Source organism: Euprymna scolopes, chromosome 43 (genome assembly GCF_053919585.1).
Source record: "Euprymna scolopes isolate OS-2025 chromosome 43, ASM5391958v1, whole genome shotgun sequence".
Taxonomy (NCBI): Eukaryota; Metazoa; Mollusca; class Cephalopoda; order Sepiida; family Sepiolidae; genus Euprymna; species Euprymna scolopes.
Window position 1 is genome coordinate 36,239,706 of NC_136524.1, and position 23,787 is coordinate 36,263,492.

At 30.3% G+C, this 23,787-nt stretch overlaps 2 protein-coding genes across 2 annotated transcripts in view; one reads left to right on the forward strand and one right to left on the reverse strand.

Moving 5' to 3' along the window:
- LOC145268287 (protein HIRA-like) overlaps positions 1 to 23,787 on the forward strand; it is a 191,929-nt gene that overhangs the window by 160,574 nt on the left and 7,568 nt on the right. Inside the window, exons 26-27 of the mRNA XM_080123694.1 lie at positions 1,358 to 1,480; positions 22,267 to 22,430. Coding sequence (XP_079979820.1) covers positions 1,358 to 1,480; positions 22,267 to 22,430 — 287 coding nt within the window. The remainder of the gene's footprint in view (positions 1 to 1,357; positions 1,481 to 22,266; positions 22,431 to 23,787) is intronic.
- Positions 9,088 to 11,257, reverse strand: LOC145268288 (B-cell receptor-associated protein 31-like). The gene has a single exon (XM_080123695.1). It carries the CDS (start codon positions 10,324 to 10,326, stop codon positions 9,601 to 9,603), a length of 726 nt encoding a protein of 241 aa, XP_079979821.1. The 5' UTR covers positions 10,327 to 11,257; the 3' UTR covers positions 9,088 to 9,600.

Sequence of the window (23,787 nt, forward strand, 5' to 3'; positions counted from 1 at the left end):
AGAGGTTTTCTAGCTCGGTAGAGGGAGCCCATTTATCTTCTTTCCAGGAGGTTAGGCACAAGGTCAAGTGTGGGTTTAATGAAAGTGTTTCTGTAGAATAATCTGGATTAGAACTTGACACTCCTAGCTTTCCAGTCCATGTCGTTAACCGCTTAGACACTATGTTTACAGAGAGAAGCTTTGTCTTGGGAGCATTAAATGTGATCATCCATTTTTGGTTCCGTTTTACTAGACTGGAGATTGTTTTCTAAAGATTCAGATATTTTTTTTGGATGAGTGGGCATTTGATTTCTCCACATGCCGGAAATAGTGTCATGTTATAAGCAAATACATCCATCTCTGATGCAATTGTATCAGGGAGGTCATTTATGGAAATCAGGAATAATATAGGTCCAAGTATGAAGATATAAGAAACATCCACATCGAAGTGATGTTGATAGTCATTGAGATTAACTTAAATTCCTTTTAACTGTCCCGAATTCCCTCTTTATTAAAAAGCAAAAATAAAGAAAAAATTGTATGATGTACATAATTGTGATAAAATAAAAAAAAAATCATATTCCAAAAATCATGTAAATTGATCAAGTAGTTTTGTTTTTATAAAGAAAATCAAATTTTATGAGTATCCATCCTGTCTGCTATTTTGAAAAAACAAAAATTTCAGGAAACAAGGGCGATAACTCAAAAATTCATACTTACTAGATTTATGTAGTAAGGCCTACGAATTCACATTAATTGCTTAAAATTATTTTCTTCATACAAATAAAACTACTTGATAAGGTTGTGTGATTTTTGAAATATGATTTTTTTTTTTTTTTAATATAGGAGGAATTCTGGAACAAAAACAAATTTTATTCAAATTTATTGAAAATTTGTGGCATCCTCAGATGGTGGTGTCCTAGTTTGTAGTTCTGGTACTGCCACTAATCAAAATGGACTATTTTATGAATAATGGAATAGTGGTATCTTAGAATTTTCCCACTTTCATGAACTATGTGGGTTAGAATCTAGGAGTAATTGGAAGTTGCTTCATAAATTATTCTTGGATATATATGGGGGTGACAATAGATAAGTTGTTAACGACATAGGCTGAAAACCGAGGTGTGTCAAGTTTGAATCTAGTTTGTTCTACAGAAACACCTTTATCAAATCGACACTTAACCTTGTGTCTTACCTCATAAAAAGAATATAAATAAAATGAATGCTGTGTTGAATTTATTATGAATTAAATAATATTATGTATCTTGGCTAAAAATCGAATGTAGTTCTCTTGAAGTTAGATATGGAATATGTTTTTTTAATTAAAGGAATCAGGCCTAATTAAAATGTTCAAATGAAATTATTTTGTTTCTAACAGGATTTGGGTAACCAGCAGAGTTGACCCCTTACAGAAGCAATCTGATCACCATAGTTGTATTCCTGTGAGTGAAGGTTCTAAGGTTGTTGGCACTTTAGCATCTTTACAAGCATCTCAGGAAAAGTAAGTACCTTATTGTCCTAATATACTTATTTTGTTTTGTTATAGTCTCTATGTGTGTAGTTGTGTATATGTGATTTTGTATGCATCTCTTTGTGTGTGTGTGTGTGTATGAATAATATTGAATTAAAAGCCATGTTTGATTTCAGAAGAGTTTATGATGGGTAGCTATTATGTACAAGTCCTGGAGATGAAAAATTTTCAGTGGGTAGCTGTTTTGTATAAGTCTTGGACTTAATGATTTTGTAGGCAAAGAGCAAAAGGTCCTTCTCGTGTTGACACAAAAGAATTTATGTGCTGGAGTGATAAAAGATTCTGCATTTTTATGGAAAAATTCTGGTTTCTGATTGGTTGCTAGCAGAATGTGGCTCCATTTGATTCGTCAGTTCCTATTGGCAGTGCCTATAAGTAGAATCTCCCAACTTCCAGTGATCATACCCTCAAAATATATATATATATATATATATATATATATATATATATATATAGTTTTATTACTGTTTTATCTGCTTAGTTACACGTTTCGGTTATCGAATCATAGCAACAATCCAGTAACTTCATCAGACTTTACAGAAATGGTTATTATGAATCATAATAACCATTTCTGTAAAGTCTGATGAAGATACTGGATTGTTGATATGATTCGGTAACCGAAACCTATGTAACTAAGCAGAGAAAATGGTAATAAAAAATATATATTTGCTCTGCAATAATATTGAGCACTTTCTTCAAATTTTTTTTTTTTTTTTTTTTTTACAAAGTGGTCACCACTTATTATAATTATAATATTTCTCTTTGAATATCCATTACATTTTTGTCTTGGAAACTACAAGGCTGAAATTTTGTATAGAAATTTGTAATAATATTAATATAGAGATTAACAGACTAGTCATCACAATACATTTATTCTAGAAGTAAACTGCTGAGCCAATATGGATGGAATTGTGTACAGACCTTTATGATAAGGTGCAAAAAACTAAATATGTTAGCTATTCGGTGCACAGTTAGGGAATAATAGGGATTAGTATTTAATGCAAAAATGAGCACAAATTTAACCATCAGTTTTTCATAACGTATTCATGTCAATGATCTATAACTTTTGCCTGTTTTTAATGGGCTAAAAAGTCTCGTATATATATATATATATATATATATATATATATATATATATATATAAAATTGAATAACATAAAAATATATTTTATTAGATTCTATCATGAGAAAGTACTCCATATTTAGAAATGTTGAAATGATTAAAATAAAATTTATAAAACGCTTACAAAATTCATTAAATCATCAAATGTTTAAGGAAAATGAAAGGTTTATTAAATCATGACTGATGCATTTTATTTTCCTTGCTTGAACAGTTGTTGATTTTGTAAATTTTAAAATTTTATTTTAATCATTTCAAATGTTTCTAATGATGCGGAAACAATAATCTAGTGATGATTCATATATTCATCAACATTTCCTCTTTATTTTAAGACTTTCTCAAATTGCAAAGATACAGAAACATCTTATTCGCAACCAACTCTCACAGCAGCAGGAGAACATTTTTGCTGAAATGTATAGAAGAAAAAAATTATATCCACAAGTACGTTTAAATCGTCATATTTTCACAGACTGTATTAAAAAAATATTGAATCTTTTGAAACCTCAAACAAAAGATTGATTATCTATAAATGATTTTAATTTTTCCTTTTTCATATATATATATATATATATATATATATATATAAACTAGCAGGAAGACTCAACATTACCAGGGATTGAATGATAAGCGACAACTGTTTCACACTTCCATATTTTTATTATCATAGAAATCGGTAAAATCGCTGGTTTTTTTAATCAAATCAATTGATTGCCTGATATAGTTAGGGACCCATCACGGTGCATCAGGAGGCAGCTTCACATGCCTCCCCACTGTGACTTAGTTCACAATAATACATTGTAGTCTTCATTGCACTGTAGAGAACCTACAGTTGATTTTATAAAATTATTTTTTATATATAATGGTTTGAATTAAAGTTTCGAATGCAAAAGTCAAGTATCATGCTTCAATTGTGCTGTAAACAGAAACAGTCATTTCGAATACGCCCCTGTTATATCCAAGAACATACTGTTGAATTTATATGCCTGGCCTTACTGCTTGTGTGGTGATAATGGCTTGAATTAAAGTTTAAAATTAAAAACTCAAGTATTTGCTTTAAACAAAAACATTCTTTTTGAACATGTTCCTGTCATATCAAAGACACTACTGTTGATTTTATATTAGGCTTTTGGGCTTGTGTGGTAATAAAACTTCTCAAATGCACTTGTGATGTTAGGCTATGTAACGTGTTAATTTTGATTAAAATCACCTGTTCCTTCTTTCATCAGATCATTTCGATTATCATTGAAGACATTCTGTTACAAAATCTATCTAAGAACACTGGCAGGCACATAAAGTATGTTTGTGTGAAATTTCATAAAAATCAGCCCAGCCATTTTTGAGTCCATAAAGAACAAACACACACAGTTCCTTTTATATAGTAGTTTATATATATATATATATATATATATATATATATATATATTTGTGTATATGTAGGCAGCATTCTTTCATTTAAGCAAGCATTGTTAAACATAAAACAATTCTACTGCTTGATTATACCTTTTTTTTTTCTTTAATTTATAAAATTTTTCTCACTTTTTATACCAAAATCAAAAAATTAATATTTCATAAGCATTCCATGAGCATTCACATTCCATGATTGATGTTTCTGACAAGGGGAGAAGAATTGCTGTTACTGGTTCACAATCTATCCTTCTTTTTTTTATACCAAAATCAAAAAATTAATATTTCAAAAGCATCACTAGCATCTTCATGTAACAAAAGGCTAAAGATTAGACAAGAATTTCAACATAATTTGTAAAGTTGTTAGATGTTAACATAACAAACTGGCTCAATTTAAGAACGTTTACAATTTAAATTCTGGGATGCCAGAATTGTTTTCACAGGATAAATTGTATTCATATTAAACATTTACAAATATTACTTGTTTAAATAAATTTACAAATATTACTTGTTTAAATAAATTTACAAATATTACTTGTTTAAATAAATTTACAAATATTACTTGTTTAAATAAATTTACAAATATTACTTGTTTAAATAAATTTACAAATATTACTTGTTTAAATAAATTTACAAATATTACTTGTTTAAATAAATTTACAAATATTACTTGTTTAAATAAATTTCAAAATATTACTTGTTTAAATAAATTTAAAAATATTACTTGTTTAAATAAATTTAAAAATATTACTTGTTTAAATAAATTTAAAAATATTTATTGTTTAAATAAATTAAAAAATATTTCTTGTTTAAATAAATTAAAAAATATTTCTTATTTAAATAAATTTAAAAATATTACTTGTTTAAATAAATTTAAATATTATTACTTGTTTAAATAAATTTAAATATTATTACTTGCTTAAATAAATTTAAATATTATTACTTGTTTAAATAAATTTAAATATTATTACTTGTTTAAATAAATTTAAATATTATTACTTGCTTAAATAAATTTAAATATTATTACTTGCTTAAATAAATTTAAATATTATTACTTGCTTAAATAAATTTAAAAATTATTACTTAAATAAATTTAAACATTATTACTTGCTTAAATAAATTTAAAAATTATTACTTGCTTAAATAAATTTAAAAATTATTACTTGCTTAAATAAATTTAAAAATTATTACTTGCTTAAATAAATTTAAAAATTATTACTTGCTTAAATAAATTTAAAAATTATTACTTGCTTAAATAAATTTAAAAATTATTACTTGCTTAAATAAATTTAAAAATTATTACTTGCTTAAATAAATTTAAAAATTATTACTTGCTTAAATAAATTAAAAAATTATTACTTGCTTAAATAAATTAAAAAATTATTACTTGCTTAAATAAATTAAAAAATTATTACTTGCTTAAATAAATTAAAAAATTATTACTTGCTTAAATAAATTTAAAAATTATTACTTGCTTAAATAAATTTAAAAATTACTCATGTCCTATGTCATGTTATTTATTATAGGTTGTTGGGTAAGTATTTTTTATTTAAAAAAAGAATTAGTTTCAGAATGTAAAAATTTTGTGTTAACTAAAATCTGTTTTAAATTCGAAGAATGGAGCAATTTTTATTTATTTATTGATATTTAATATGCATACAATTTATCTTATGGTGTTAATTCTGGCAGTCAAGATTCTTCTGGAACTGCACCAGTTCATTGTTTTTGATGTTGATAGAATTCACATATCGCTTTCTTGCTGTCATTGAAATTTTCGTTTCTCCAGTTTTTTTTTGTTTGTTTTTTGTCACTTGAAGATTTCACAAAGAATTAAGAGTTGATTTTTTTTTTTAGATTGTATTAGTTTGTTAATTGTTGTGGGAATGTGGACTGTGCCAGGCCAATGGTCCAATATTTTTATTTCTGTCAATAGTGTGTATAGCAGTCAATTTTTTTCATCTTTCCTGAAGTACATTGTGTAGTGCAATGGTATGCCACACTAAAGAAATGAACCTAATTCAAGTTGATTATTAATTATTTACCTGGATTTAAAGTCATCCCTTCATTTATGCCTGCCAGCATTAGTCTCGTCTCATTCTTTCATCTCTGCATGAGAACTCACATAAGAGGTAAAACGAAAAGGTAACTCTGCTTGAGACAGAGTTACTTCCTCTTGATTAAGTCCTATCATCCTAATATCTACTATTAGTCCAGTCAAAATATGGTTGAACCTCAAACAAAGGTTTTTAACTTGCATATCGGGCATGAATAACCTCTTTTAGATAAAAAAAAAAAAAAAGTTTACTACAAATAACCTTGCCGAAGGGGGTCAACAGCTGTGATCTTCAAAGTCTAATCTAACAATGTTAAAATTTCGAAACATAAAATCCCTGACATTTCCTGACAAGTATGTCTATTATTCCTGCCACTGACAAAAATAAACGTTTTTCTTGACAAAAAAAAAAAAAAAAAATTATACATATAAATATACATATATATCTATATACATATACACATATATCTATATACATATATATATGATGATGATGATTGCAACGTCTTCTCAGACGAGTGCCACTCCCTCAGACACTTAAAGTCCATGAGCCCAAAAATGACTTCCATTGCCACAGGACCATTTTAATAGACAAATGCCTGAGGGACTATGTTACAGAGTTTTAGCTTTGTACAACAGCTAAGTCTCTCTCTCGGTTCAAAATGTTGAGATTCAGCAACAAACAAGAGCAAGATAGCCAGCAACAAGGTAAACTGCAAACCAGTGAGTATGGGGGCTAAACGGTTGGCTTTTTTTTTTTCCCCACCTTCTTTTTCCCCCCCTTTAAGGTTAAAGCCTGGCTGCTGCAGCTAATTTTTTTTTTTCTACACGAGTACTCACTGCTGCTTGCTGCTATTTTCATTTTTTTTTTTAGGGCTCTATTGCTCAATACCCTTACCATAAAACCTCTCCACACCCGGTACCCCTGCTAGTTTAAACATGAATCTTAAAAAATAGGGTGGACCTATACGAGAGTGCATACCCGCTAAGACTTGTGTGTTTTTCACCCTTTTTAAACTTCTTTCCGACAATTATATTCGGAGAAAAAAAATTTGGAAAAAAAAAATAATAATGACTTTTAAGAAGGGAGTTCACTTTCTTGTTATAACGGTCTACTTCATTGCTACCTGACTTACTGTTCATTTCTTTACCGACGTGTCACATGATTAATCACGTGACCGGTGAGATTTGTTTGAATTCCCTTGCAATACGGTGGTAATTATGGCCTGGTAGACCAACACAAAATCTACTTTTAAAAAATTTGTTTTCTAGGGATTTTCGAGTGTGCTGAAAACGAATTTATATCGCATTTAAAATTGGGGTCGGCAAGTAGTTCTCACGATCCTGAAAAGATACATGTTTCATGTAGTAATGTAACGCGGTGGCCATATTTGTTAAAAACAGAAACGACTTAATAAATTATCAAGATAAGAGTTAATCTTTACTTAAAAAAAATGCATGTTGCGCGGTGTTGTGCGCAGACAACAATGGTCACCACTTATAACTTAAAATATTGCATTAAAATTTTCTCAAGTTGCAGAAAATTTAAATGCTATTACTGTACACAGATTCGAAAAGTTTGTCAAGACACACACACATATATATATATATATATATATATATATATATATAAAACAAATGTTATCAAAGGCAAGGCAAGTTACTTTTCTACCTAACGGGATATGTTTTTATTTAATGTAACATGTTTATTCAGCTTAAAAAACAGTGTTTACCGATGTATTGGAAAACTTAAAATGGCGCCCGACTCTCTCTTTGAGACGGTAAGTTTGGGAAAAGGGGTTAAAATTTTTTAAAAATATGCAAAATACTGTTAAAAACCCACCGAATATATGTCAGCCTATGTCACGGTAACATATATTGAGAGTTTCTAACAGTATTTTGTCTCTTTTTTATTTATAACTCCTTTTCCCAAACTTACCGTGTCAAAGAGAGAGTCGGGAGCCATTTTAAATTTTCCAATCGTTAGACACTGTATGTTTTTCAAACTGAATAAACATGTTACATTAAATAAAAACACTAAAAACATATCCAGTTAGGTAGAAAAGTAACTTACCTCACCTTTGATAACATTTATTTGTTATAAATTTGTTTTTTGACAACTTTTTCGAATCTGTGTATAGTAATACAAACCCAAATTTTACAAATATGGCCGCCGCGTTATATTTTACTATATGAAACATGCGGAAAATTATCTTTTCAGGATCGTGAAAACTAGTTGCCGCCCCCAATTTTAAATATGACATTCGTTTTCAGCACACCCGAAAATCCCTACATAACAAGTATTTTATGGTAGGTTTTATGTTGGTCTACCAGGCCACAAATTGTTGTATCTATTTACTATGCCTGCCCACCACGGGACAGTTAGACACCAGGGTCGTTTTTTAACGTGGAGAAAAGGTACAAAAATAAAAATTGTCTCAGTCGTGAATGATTTCTCCTCCACCGAAAGAGAACAAGAAATAGAAGTGCAGCATCTGAAGAACAGATACTACACTTTGATCTTGTCCCGAAGGCCACAAATTGTTGTAAGGGAATTTAAAGAAATGTCACCGTGACTAATCACGTGACACATTGGTAAAGAAATCGAAAGCTAGTCGAGGAGGAATGAACGTTATAACGAAAAAGTGAACCCCTTTCTTAAAAGGCATTAAATTTTTTCAAATTTTTTTCTGCTGCGGAAAAAGGTTTTTTAAACAAAAAAAGGGGGGGCTGGGGGTGAAAAAGACGCATTTTTAGGAAGTGTGCACTTGTACAAGTCCGCTAAAAATAGTCTCCTAGGTAAACTTAAAATAAATATTAATACGTATATCGTTAACATCAATCAATTCAAATGTATAAAAAAAAAAAAAATAAACCACGTTGGATATTTTAACATTTAAATAGTTTATTTAGTTTGCAAAACCTATTTGGAGTATGTACAGCGCTTTTTTTTTTTTTTTTTTTTTTCGCGGAAATAAAAGGACGGCTATAATACTGAGGTAGACTAGAAAAATGAATACCTTTTTTTATTATTATTATTATTACATAAGTGATTGTAAATGTTCGGTTGGCGGGGGGGCAAAATTACTCTAATTTTATTAGTTATATTATTTGAACATCAAATCATGTAATTGTTAAAAATACCAGTAAAGTGAGAATGACAGGCACGTGTTAAGAAAAATTCTGACAATGTCATATAGCAACCATTTTTTTTTTTTTTTTTTTTTTTTTTTTTTACAAACAAAAAATAAAATGCGAATCGAAAAAAATATATATATAAAAATTTACAAGTGTTGAAAATAAAATGTAAGTTTTAGTAGAAACCAATTTAACAGACTTTTAAGGGACAAAAATTCAATGTTCAGTGTTTGCAAAAAAAAATTTTTTTTTTTTTTACTGAGGAAGCGAGGAGAAAGTCCTGATAAATATTGAGGACTAAAGGGTTTTTTTGTTTTGTTTTTTAAATAAAAAAATAATACTGGAAGATTCGAGGGGAGGGGATAATAGCTTTGTTTAGTTGTCCTTTTTCGATCCATCGTTCACTTCCAACTTAGCCTGGATCTTTGCATATTCATCCAACAATCTGTCATATTCTCGTTTTGTCGCTTCTGCTTGACTCTTCATCACTTCTAGATCGGTTTTTGCGGTCTCTAGGGCAGAGTTTGCAACTTGCAATTCTTTTTTAGCAGTTTTTAACTCCATCTGTAAATCGTTTACGGTTATAGACTCTTTCTCCCTGTTCACAGCGTTATCCTCGTTGTTTTTTAAGGCTTCGTCCATGAATTTCTGGGCAGCTTCGTTTGCGCTCATGGCTTGCTTTTTGGTTGCTTCGTAGTCCATCATAAGTTGTGCATGCGATGATATTAGGGTGACCAAGCGATTAAGTACTAACCACAAGAAAAGGCTAAAACCAGAGATGTAGAAATTCCTTTGAGCCCGAAACAAATTTAAATGCTGTTGTTGGTTCAGGTTTCCCGCACCCATGACGGGGTTTTGTTCGAGTTTCTCAATGGAGCCGGTGTATTTGTAAAGACGAATAATGGAGTCGGCGAATGCCAATCCGAGGGCAACAACGAAAAACTTGATATAAATATACGAATATGTCGACAGTAGAGCAAGAATGCGTGACCTGAAACATTTTCGCCATGTCGGTGGTGAAATGAAAGGCAAGAGGAAAATCACGACGAGAACGATTTCAACGTACAAGAAACTAGCTATAATTGTCCATACGAGACCCATCGTCGTTGTATTAATAAGACGAAAACAACACTGAAAGGTTGTTTCTACCTATTATGTAGAACGATGAAAGAAAATGGCAGCTGATGTGTGCGTGTTTTCTTGACTCTCCCTTGTAATGGTACATTCCCGTTTTTAGTTGGTACTGTTCCAAGCAAGGGTGATTTCATTTCAATTACTCTATTTACGTCATCTCACAACTTTCCCTCGTTTTATTTATAAAAAAAACTCTGTTTATTTCGTTCAGCAATATATACATTTTACTTTCTTTATGATATTGTACTTTAAACTTTTTAAAACAAAGCTTCAAAATAAATGCTGCGTTGGTTTATTTGGCAGATTAAAAAAAATCTGCCCTTTCTTAACTATTGTCAATTTATGACGCTTACTTGTTTAAAGATTTCTCGGTAAAATTTGTCGAGAGTGCTCTGTTTTAGAGTTGTTTTAAATATGGGACAGGAATTAAAATTTCATTCCGTTTTAATCTTTTTATTTGCACATGCGCCAATACAATCGAAAATAATTATAAATTCAACAATCGTACTTTATATTAAGGGGAGAAAAAAAACGAAATATTTTTTTTAATAAAAATAACAAAAACGAAATAATTTAATTTTTAAATGAAAAACGTCAATTTGGTAAAAAATTTTGGTATTTTTTGTTTTTCACATTAAGTCCAACTCACCGTTCACATTCGAAATGTTGACTTTTATAGGCTTTCGGAATAGACACCCCCAAACTCCCCATGTTAGGAACGACTTTTTACCAATTTCTCTCCAAATTATTTTTATACACCAACTGGTGGTGGTGGTGGGGGGGCACTCTCTATTGTGCCAAACTTGTAATTGGGACATTGACTTTAGCCAGTGTAGTCTTAATAACTAGTTTTTACGTAAAGGCGGCAAGAATAACGTTCTAAATTAGGGATCCTTAAAAGTTTAATGGTCCCGAACAAAATGACCCCCCCCCCACGCACACACACAAAACATACGCAGACCGATTTTTTTTCGCGTACTTTTTGCATTAGTAAATAAACACTGCAAAAATTAATACGTTAAAATAATCGGCACTTAATAGTTATATATTAGCAACAAAGACGAATTATCGACTCCCTGTTCTTAGAAAGAGAACTGACATCTAGCGGCCATTATGTGAAACCTCTGATATAAACAAGTGTTTACGATAACGCAAAAATATATAATAATAAAATAACGCAAAAATATATGAAAATCGAAACATTTATTCTATAAAAAAGTATCAAAATATTCTTTTCAATGAGTGATTCACTGATTCATAACTGAAAATGAAATAATAAATACGATAAAAACGTGAAACATTTAGAGATTGTTTTAGAATTATTTGAATTTTTTGGGTGCTAATGCAGAGTGATCCGCGCTATTTTTTAAATCTTATTTCCACGTTTAATTAAAGTTGTTTTTTTTTTTTAATAATTATTATTCAGTTGTAAGGTTAAAGTACAGAATAGGTACAAACACCCTCCCCTTCCCATGTTAAGAATGGCTTTTTAAATAATAACGTTATTATTTCAGCACGGATCACTCTCTGCATGAGTACCGCTTTTTTTTTTTTTTTTTTTTTTTACGGTAAGGTTGTATGAAAATGTAAAATATAATTTAGAAAGACATGAAAACATTTATAGAGATTTAAAAAAAAATTGTACAAAATAAGTATTTATATAGTTTAATCAAGACATTAAAAAATGAAAACATAGAAAAAAAAAACAAGGTTATATTGTACGTATCCATTTTGGACTGAATATCTCTGGAAAAAAATTTCACTTTATTTGATAGAGTATTTCTTTTTTTTTTTTTTTTTTTTTTTTTTTTTTTTTTTGCAGCGGAAAAACACGTTTTTATGAGAGCGCGTTGAAGTCAGCCATCTTTGAATTTTTTGAACCCGCCACGGGGAGATAACTCCATATAAAGCGCCGACACTCCCTCCCCATTTTTAATACTATCTTTTCTTCCTAAAAATCGAACCTTTTGCTCGGTATCATAACAAATTGTTTTTTCGCTTAAAAAAAAAACAAAAAAAAAACTAACTGATGAAATGTAAGTGAATTTTTTTTTTTTTTTTCGGGGAACTTTGTTTCATAACGGATACGTACAATATATAACTTTTTTTTCGATATTTTCATGTTTTAATGTCTTGATTAAACTGTACAAGTACACAAAAATATATCAAAATATAATTTTAGTTTACACGAACTTTTAGAAAAGGAAGAGTTATCGACCGCCCCCCCCCCCGACAAGCGACATCTGTCGGTGGTTTTTGAAACTAAAATAAAAACATTCACCTTGTGTCACTCTTATACAGAAGTGCCAAAAAATCTGTTATTGACTTGCTGAGAAATTTTAGTAATGGACATAGCAGGCTAAAAACTAATTTTTAAAATAATTTAAAAGTTTTGAAGAAGCATACTTTTCCTTAACCCTATCATTAACCCTAATCCGGCTGACAATACGAAAAACATTTCACTGGAAAAGATATGTGCAAAATGAGTGTTGCACTGTTGCAGGATTGTTAAAAGTCAATTTATTATAGTTCACAGGAACCTTAAAGCTCGATTTTTACCTGTATTTCTCTAACAACGACTATAAATTTGGGATTAGTGTTTACATATAATATCGAAATTACCTCCTCCCTCGGTAAATGAAAATAAATAATTTGGAGGAAAACCCAGTGCTTATTAAGATAGTCAGCAGATCGTTTTTTTGTTTTCTTTTTTAATACGGCCCTGTCGGTGGGGCATTAGAATACGCCGACTGCCCCCCTGCAGGGGGTAAAAGTCCCTCAATGGGGGTCCTGGATATGACCTTAAACTATATCCAGTGGTGAGGCCTCAGCTTGTGGGCTTTGTGGAGTATGGAGCCACCCTTTAATTACCATTGCTCACAGGTCCACTCTGACCCGGAGTGGTAGTACCTGTTAGGGTCCCAACTATGGGTTAAATAGAAACGGACTTGAAAACAACAAATATATTCTATTAAAAAAATTTTTCTTCAAAATCTTTGGATTCGGCATTAAATAACCCGAAAAGGGTTGATATGCCGTAAAACAAAAACAACCAACCAACCTTTTTTAATACGTGGTTTTAAACAATAATATTACTTGTCATGTCAAAAATAGTGATATATCCAAAAATTATGAAAATTCATTGAGTAGAACAACTGCTATTGTTTTTAGTTTAAAAACAAAAAGAAAAAAGTTTTTCGTTATCGGCTAAAACAAAACGTTGGCTCTTACAGTTGCGAAAAGAGAAGTATGTCCCCCCTGTATTCGCAATCTTCATGGTGTTTACCTCTGGGGAAAATGCAGTTTCCCCCTAAAATTACTTTTAACTATAAATAATTTTAGACTCTATGAATTTTCATAATTTTTGGATATATTATTATTATCGTCGTCATGATAAGTACTGTTGCTTTTGCTTAAAATCACATATTAACAAAAAAAATCGATCGATCAATCGACTCAATCACTGAAAATCCTTTTAATAAACATCCTTCAAACGTGCTAAACAGTGATTTTGGTAAATTTGTGAATTTCCTCTGCCCAATGAATGAATATATATATATATATATACACACATACACACACACACACTGGTGTCTAACTCTGTCCCGTGGGGAGGCATAGTAAATAGGTACATATGTGCATACATGTTTCACTGGAATCTCAATTTAGAGACCTACTTAATCGGACCGAAAAAAAGCAACACTGAAACAAATAAATATATATATATATATATATATAGAAACATCATTAAAAAAACTTGATGGAAAGAACACTCCTCCTCAAAAAAATAAAACAATTATTTTAGAATATAAAGTTGTGCATATAAATTTAATGTGAAATGATCCCAAATTCCAAACTACTCTAACTTTTTTAGATTAGTTTTAAAAAATTGCTATGGGAGATATAATTATTTGTGTCCCTAGTGAAAATTTAGTAAAAACAGGGGACCTACCCCTCCTACTAAACATAGGTCCGAGTGGTAAGCCTTCCTCCTCGCTTCTATTAACTCTAAGTCTGAGTGACAAGCCACCCTAATCAAAAAAATTCCTTTACAGTATCGCTAACTCTAGGTCTAAATTGCAACTCCCCCTTACATCAGAAATTAACAACCCCGCCTCTAACCCTTAGTTCGAGTGGACCCCCCCCAAAAAAAAAACACTAATATTAATCCTAAATTTGAGTAGCTAAAGAAAAATTTCTGCAAATACTACACGTAATTGCTTAGAAAGTGAGGACATTCTAAGTAAAAACGCACAATTTATTAGGGAGAAGCAGCAACTGCCTTAAAGTACTTAATGGCTGGGTGGGGGATTGAGTGGGTGTCTACTAGTATTTTCTTTAATATTCTACATTTGACGATTATTAGAGATTCCAAAAATTCGAATTGCATGTATGCCAATTCTTTTATGTTCTAACTTGACTGGTTTTTCAACAATACACTAAAAACTTATCCAGCTAGGTAGAAGAGTAACTTATCTTGCCTTTGATAATGTTTATTTGTTTTGTTTGTTTTACTACTTTTTAGTTTTGTTTATGGTAGATGTCCTCAATCTATATGCAAAGCTGATCACTAAATTTTTATTCCCCCCCCCAAAAAAAAAAGTTTTTAATTGTATTCATACATAGTCACTCAAACAAAATTATTTAAAAAAAAAAAGAGAGAAAAAAACTCTCATTTTAGGGTGTGAGGGTGGGAGTGGAGGACCAAAAAGTAATGGCTTAAAAAAGATTTTGTTAAAACAATGCGCTCTCTATAACAAAACTAAAATAACTAGAGTGAAACGAATTAACATATGAAGACGAAATTCGATCATTAATAAAAGCACAGCACCAGTTTTTGAACAAAATTTTTTTTTTTTTTTTTTTTTTTTTTTTTAGAAACCTGTTTGAAAATTTCAAAATCTTGGATAATAATGAATTAATTTTATTTTTATAATGAATTTTATATGAAATAAAGATGGGAAATGCTTACAGATTTAATTTTTAATTGATATCATTTGCAAATTTAAAAAAAATATATAATTTTGCCATAAACAAGCAAAAAAATATCATGAGCTTATTAAGAAAAGGTTATTTATTTATTTATTTTTTTACTCATTTTTGTTTTATTTTTTATAGATATGTTTCATTTAAATACAACTAGTTGGGGGGGGGGGCGTTGCCCGGGTGTTTGGAGGTGTGTGTGGTGTTAGGTAAATCAAAACACCCGGGTGTTTGTGTCGGGGGGGGGGGGGGTAATAAAAAAGTTTTGGTAGGTAAGTATGAAGGACTGAACCCAAACCCTTGAGTTGAAGTTGGAAATTAAAGTGTGAAAAAAAAACGTGCGGCGTTAACCACTGGGCCACCATGAAATAGTAACAGAAACATGTTTGAATTTATTTAAATATTAAAACTTGGCAGGTACCCGCACTTAATGAGGTTAACTTTGACTGCAGGGCAGTGTTTTATTTACTACGGGGCAGAATTTTTTTTTGTTTTTTTTTTCCCCAAGATGTTGTGGGGAAAACCAGCTCCCTATAAAAAGGGGATTGTCCAAATTGAATAGCAATTGTCTGATATAAGGAGAAACTCCACATTGATCAAAGCTGATTGCTTTTGGACGTTTCCGGAAAAATGCTGCCAGAATTAGTTTCGCTTTTATTATCCGAAAAAACTTAATGCACATGCAGTGATCGAAGAATGTTGAATACTTATCTTTTCAAAGTTGAGCAAATTAAATAGATAGGCGACCCCCGTTGTTAACTCGTAGATATTATCATTTAGACATGATATAAAAAGTTTTAAGAAGTGAGTCGACCGATCGCTTCTCAGAAAAAAGCCTTTCGCGGACACACACAAAAAGTGAACATACATACATACATAGACACGTTTTCGCTTTTATATTTATAGAAGATGAACTGCAATCTTTACTTATTAAATATGTACAATCCTAATCTGTCCAATCTACAAACTAAAGTTCAGGGTACAAAGCTTGATAGAACTTATATATAATAACTTACAACTTATACCTCTACTGTGAGTTTGTTTCTTATGGACTCTGAAATGGCTGCGTTGATATTTTTTGGGTTTTTTAAATTTCACACAAATGTACTTTTATGCATCTGGGAGTATTCTTAGATACACTGACACCAAAAAGAAAGTCTGCACTTATCATTTTTTTAAAAACTGCAAATTTATGCTAAATTGAATGTAACTGTTTGAACAACCTATACCACATTTGATTCACCTTTTTCTCCTCTATAACTTTTACCTGTTTATATTTGACTTTTAATTGAAATATCCTAGTATTCACGTCAATTTAAAAAATTAACTTCAAATCGAGAAGGCAAAAAAAACTCTGCAGCAACAAATGAGCTTAAAACCAGCTTAAAATATCCACCTTTTAGGCAACAAAGCATCTCTAATCATAATTGTTGTTGTTCCAGGTTATACAATGTAACATATGCCTCGACTTTCTCTTAGTGATCGTCAGCTCATTAATCTCCACCTTTCTGGTTTATCCAATCGAGAAATCAACCACACATTGAGATGTGATGAGAAAATGGTATAAATGACTGTACAAAAGCACCAAAACACAGGCAGTGTTCATGGTACCCTTAAATCTGATCGCCCTAGAGTTACCTCTTACTTCTCAAGATCTCCAGCCTAAGAAACAGATTTTAAACGGGTCCCCAAATCCAACAACAGTGTAATATTGTTAAAAAAGAGCTCTTTCTACAGATTGAAGGAATTTAATTTGCGAGGCTGTATTGCAAAATGCAAGCCAATGATTTCTGTAAAGAACGGAAAGTGCCATCTGGACTTTGTCAGATGCAATGAAGATCATTACTCTTCATATTGGCCGAAAGTGATTCTTAGTGACGAAGCGATTCTTAGTGATGAAAGCAAGTTCAACAGACTAGGCAGTGATGGTAGGCATTATATTTGTTGAAGGGAGGATGAAGAATTTAATCCTAGGTGCACAGTATCAATGCTGCAAGGTGGTGGAGGTTCAGTTTTGGCGTGGGGCGTTATTAGTGCCATAGTCCATGGCCTAAAGTTCGTTTGCAAGATCGAATTAATTTGACCACATACATTAATGTTGACTGAACATTTTCTACTCTACTTTGGTTGGAATTTGGATGATAATCCCATCTTTATGCAGGATAATGCTCTCATTCACACAGCAGGCAATGTCAAGAGGTTCCTTGAAGAGCATGATATTCCGTGTTTGGGGTGGTCTGCACAATCTCCAGACGTCAATACTATCGAAAACATGGCATTATATCATGCAACAGCTACGCAACGATAAAATTTCAAATCTGAAAGAATTTTGGACAAAAATTAAAGAGAAATGGGATGCTCTTTCACCAAAGTATTGCTGCAGACTAATTCAAGGAATGCCTAATAGATTGCAGGCTGTCAATATATTAAATTTTTTTTAAGAATAGGATTCTGGGAATTTTTTTTTTTTTGTTTTAATGTGTACAGAAAGAAACAGCTGTGGCTCAGTTTGTTTAAATGGAAAACAAAAAAGACAATGTATTATGCTTATGTTCTCAATATTTGTAGCTACACAATATTTTCAGATGTCCCTTTTTCTGTGCAGATATAGAGATTGTCTGATTTTCTGACTGTAGAACATGCAACATATACTTATTCATGTGAGAAGCAATCAGGATATAGATGTAAATCACACAAATGTAACAATTGTCCTTGAGCCTTGTTAATGATTATTGTAAACGAATGAATTGTGAAGTGCAATATCTTAAATTAAAGTGGATTATCCGTTTAAATCTTTCAATGCACAGTCACTCCCTGTTTTTCCTGAGTTTGACTGAGAGGAAAACATGAGGGTTTCATTTTACTATAGACTTGTATGTAAGCAGCACTGGAAAATCTCATAAGGTAAAAAAATTTACCCAATGATTTTTTTTTTGTTTTTGATTTTTTTTTTATGAAAGTGTAGTGTTTTATCAAAAATATATTGATAGAAAAATTGGAAAGAAAACTGGTTAAAAAATAAACCAACAAAGTAAGTGGGAGACTGATGATAATTCAGAAGGAAGAAAGAAAGAAAAAAAAAGAATGTAAAAATGTAGGATAAGTTTTAAAAAAAGAAATAGTTTGGTAAGCTGTTTTTTTTAATCAAAGAAAATATATTGCTTTCAAGTGCTTCTTTGTTATTGTGAAATTCAGAAATCGAATTAGATTTTCAAGTGAAACCAATAGTATCTACTGAATTGCCATGTCACAGTAATGAAAATATCCAAAAATTACGAAAAACGATAAGATAGAAGTTATTTATTAAAGTAAATATTTTTCAAAGAAATTAGAAATTTTGGCCCTTGTGTTTACATTACGTGACAAAACAAACATAGCTGAAATCATTTTTTCACGTAATCATGGAAGATCAAAATAATTGTGACACGACAATTAGGCAGATAACATTGCTTATTGTTATAATTGACAAAAAATTATAAGTAGTTATGTTTTTTTTTGTTGTTGTTTTTTTTTTTAAGTAAATAAATATCAACTTTTAGGATGGCTGATATCACTACAATAATAAAGAAGCACCCTTTTTATTGGCTGATGTATACAATGAACGCCCCACATATATATTTTTTTTTGGTACTCTTGCAGAATTTGACCCGATCCTCGGGATTTTTTGTCAATTATGATTTGGACTTGAAAAAATAACAAAACCCTACTGTAAATTTACTGAATATATATATATATATATATATATATATATATATATATATATGTTTTATTTTTTTATTACCATTTTATGTTTGGTTACATATGTTTCGGATGTTGGACCATGTTTACAATCCAACTCGTCAGACCTTACAGAAATCGTTTTTAGGAGGTTTTTTTTTTTTTTCTTTCTTTTTTTTTTTTTTTCAATATTTTCAGCAGATTATTATTGATTTGACACTCGGCTATCAGATTCTACAAATTTTTTTTTAAATGTCAAAAATTAATTTTCTAATATAATGTAAGTAGATATAGATGTTTGTGGTGGTTTCACGATGAAACTTGGTATAACTTAGTGTATTAATGTTATTTTTTAAGTACAAATAATATTTAGGTCTGGATATAAATTCCTAAACTCATTTCACTCTAAATAATTTACCTGTATTGTAAACACATTCTGTTTACATTAAGTGAGACCGAAAGTTCCTTTTAATGGTGCCACGTAACTGGTGAATCACCGGTGAGTGGTGATATTTCCCCAAATAAAAAAAAAATATAGCCACATCGTTACAAAGAAAACCACCTAATTTATTAAATAAAAATTAAGTATAATGTTATAATTAAAAAGAAATGTATAAAAACATGCATGGATACGATGAAAATACTATACCAAAAAATGTTGAGGCAATCAGTCCAGTGGTTATTTGGATTATCGATTACAGACAAACATACATTTTATATTTTTATTTATATAGATTTGTTTCTTTTGTTGATAAAAAAAGATTAATTTTTTTCATTTTTATATTCTTTTGGTTTGGTTTTGAATTTATTTATAAAACTCTCTACATTTTTTTTTTTTTTTTGTGTCTGTTTTTTATTCTTTGGAAAACTCTTTATAGACATTTTGTGTGTAAAAAGAGTTGCAAACTAATCTTGGCTAATTATGTGATTGAAAAAATAAAATAAATATATTCACTGAAAAGTTAATCAAAAGAGCACACGTTTAATTTTACAAAATAGTTGTTTTTTTTATTATACACCAAAAAAAAATATCATTTGAGCTAACATTGCTTTGTCAAACAATTTGATACAGCTGATTCTTCCTTCATGTTTGATCAGAGTTCTTATCTTCATTACTTTTCTTAATCATAACAAAACACTGAAAGCAGTCCCTGATAGAATATAACAGCAACAATTTTTTTTTTAATAGAGGAATTTTTTTATCCCTAATCTAGAAAATGAAAAAAAATACATTTTTTTTTTCTTAAATATAAAGTGAAGATTGTTTTCCCACTATTTTTTTTTTCTTTTTGTTTATACATTTCTTAACAACCGGTGCATACTTTTCAGTCGGTCAGTTTTGGTAAATATTTATCTTTGTGGGTGTGTTTTATTAATGGGTCAAGTCCAGTTGGACGATGAAGACCGTCACAACAGGATTGAAGTCAATTGGTGGACTGGACAAAAAATTACTCAAGAGGACAGCTCAACACGTATTTGTTCACATTAGACTTGAAGACAACCATGCTGCAGCCAGCTGGGATAACAATGGGGGGGGGGATGAACAAAAGATTACTTAGACTTGAAGATGACCATAGTATAGTTGATTGGTAATTTATTCCACCGATGGATGTTCTAGGAAAGAAACTTTGTTGTTCATGGAAATTTTTGGTTTTTGGTAAGGTAGATTCAAAAACAAAAAATTTATTTCCAATTTCTTTCACCAAATTTGATATTGGATCCAATCAACCATTTTTGTTTTGATTAGACATATAGTGGGAGTAAGCTAAAATTTTCAAAATCTTAAGTCCTCTTTCTGTCACCAATGATACCATGAATGTAGAAATCTGGGGGGGGGGGGATCTAATTTGTCATTCTCTTTTTTTACCTCTCCCTCTTTTTATGGAAATTGCTCCAGACAAGACATGAAGCCACTTGATTTAAGGAACTAAAGAAAAAAATAAATAAAATAAATAGTTTAAAATTAGTCAGTGATAAGTGTTAGATGGAATAGATTCTGACCCGGAAAACAGCAATTCTCCCCCTTTTTATCAGAAACATCACTCATGGAATGCGAGAACTAAAGGACAAAATAAGGGAAGTGAGAGTTACAAGGTTTCAGGAAATAAATTAAAGGTTTATTTTCTACTCTTTATAATTAAAATATTTTCTTTTCATTGCTAATATTTTCCCTCTCCTTCCTTTTTGATAAGTGATTCTCCTCAGTTCAATATTACTTGACATACACACACACTATCATTTAACCCGTACATATTTCATAATCAGAGTATTAATAACGTTAACGCAGTGGCCAAATTGATGTCAGCCTGTGTTCAATTCCGATCTGCAAATTCTGAATCATTTTTTTTTTTTTTTTTTTTATTGGAGTTACAGGGGGAAAAAATAAATGGTTGACTCTTTACTTTCTTTAAAGAGGATAAATCTTTTTTCTATTATTTTTCTTTTTACTTTTTTTTTTCTTTTTTTTTTCATAAAATGACATCGTTTTGGTTCTTGTTCAGAATATCCCCATCCCTTATATTTAAAAAAAAAAAAAAAAAAAAAAAAATGAAGAAAAAAAAAAATCTGTATGGTATACCTACTTGTGACAAAACAAAAATATCATAATCCAAAACTCATGTAAACTTATCCAGTAGTTTTATTTTTATAAATAAAATAAAATTTTATGAGTATCGGCAGTCTTGTCTACCATTTTAAAAACAATCTAGAAACAAAAACAAAGGGGGCTAACTCATTAATTCAAACTTGTTAGATATATTTTATGTTAGGTATATTGTAATGGCTACAAATTCCTATTAATCGCGTAAGATTGATAGTCTTTATTAAAATAAAACTAATTGATCAATTTATGTGATATTTTTGGAATTTATATTCATCACAGATATGTACATCATGCAGATTTTTCTATAATTTTGTTTCTTTATGGAAGAATTCTAGACCCCCCTCCCCCACACACACACCAAAAGAATTCTTCCATATTAAAGAAATAAAACAAACACTTCGTTTTTGCAGGCAAAGAATCCAATTTCAGTTACAAAAATTATTACTGTAAGTAAAAAGCCTGTCAAGCCATGTTGGGTAGGATAGATAATTAGCTTAATTAATTTTTTCTTTAGATAAATCTATTTTTTTTAGTTAGTTATTTTTTCTTTTCTGTGTATATATATATTTTATTTTTAATTTCATTTTATTTTCTCTTTCTTTCAGATCTGGCTCGCAGGCGAGCAGAATGTACCGCTCCGCAAACAGTATCCACCAGTCTTCTACACTGAGTCACTTAGCTAATCAAGTGGCTGCCTGTTTAGCACTCAAATCATCGACAGAATATAAATTCTGGCTTCTTACCTACATCCGATATTTGGTTCAAGAAGGTTAGTTTCATGATAATAATTTTTTTCTTACAAACGACATCTGGTGACAGTCATTAAAACCAACTGTAACTATATAGACATCGCTATGATTAATCAGGAGGGAAGAGAGATATTTTGTTTGAGTTCAATTTTTTTATTATATATTATGGTAGGTGTGTGTGTGTGTGTGTGTGGTAATCTAAATTAATGAACAGATCGTTACGAATTTTGAAATGTATATATTCCAGGAAACATAAATTTAGGAAGGTTGCACATATATATAATATTATGTATTTTGTTCTTTAGGATAAATTCCAAAACCAATGAATCATTCTAAATTTTGGAATATATATTCTTCAGACACACACACTCGCACACACACACACACATATATATATATATATATATATATATATATATATATATGAGTGTAGCCAGCCATTAAAATTTAAAACTAATGCTATATTTATTGTTTATACCCATCCTGGGAAGGGTATTGTAGTAATTAAAGTGATGGGACAATTCCAATATTTTTCCCGATTCAGATACAATTACAGATTCCATACTAAATTCCCGATTCCGATTTTTTATAAATCTCTAAACATTTAATGATAAAATAGTTATTTTTTCCCCTGACGCAAGTTAAATGTGCAAATATTTTCTCAAATGTAAAAACACACTTGTGCGTGTGGGGAGGGGATCTAGCTTTTAGCTTTACTGGTAGTTTAAAATAATATTTAAAATGAAATGTGTATGAAATACATTTATAAGCTAAATTACAATGCAATATTATGTAAAATAAACAAATATTTGTTTTTTTACATAGTATTACATTGTAATTTGGTTTATAAACATATTTCATACATTTTTTTTTTTTTTAAATTTAAATAACACTTACATCACGGAAAACAATTCTGACTTAAATATTAGGTTGGTGCAAAAATTGTCATTTTTTTGGTTTCGAAAGATCATAACTCCATTTATAAAAGATTTTATTAATCAAAATAAGAACCATAAGAATCAACGCATTTTTGCTAACAAGAAACAAGTTAGTATAGAAATCCAGAGTTCTGGAAGTAATGAAGTCATTGAAGGTTGATTTGGCATCATCTCGGCTTTTGAAGCATTTTTTGCGCAGGAAGTTGTTGAGATGTTTGAAAAAGTGATAATCGGTGGGCGAGAGGTCAGGTGAATATGGCAGATGAGGCAGTCTCATAGCCCAATTTATTCAGCTTTTGCAGGGTCAATTGAGCAATATGCAGGCGAGCGTTGTCATGGAGAATTGATCACTTCATATTGACCAATCTCGGACACATACGTTGGAGCTTCTGGTGCATTTTGTCCATTTGTTGGCAGTACTTCTCCGACGTAATCTGTC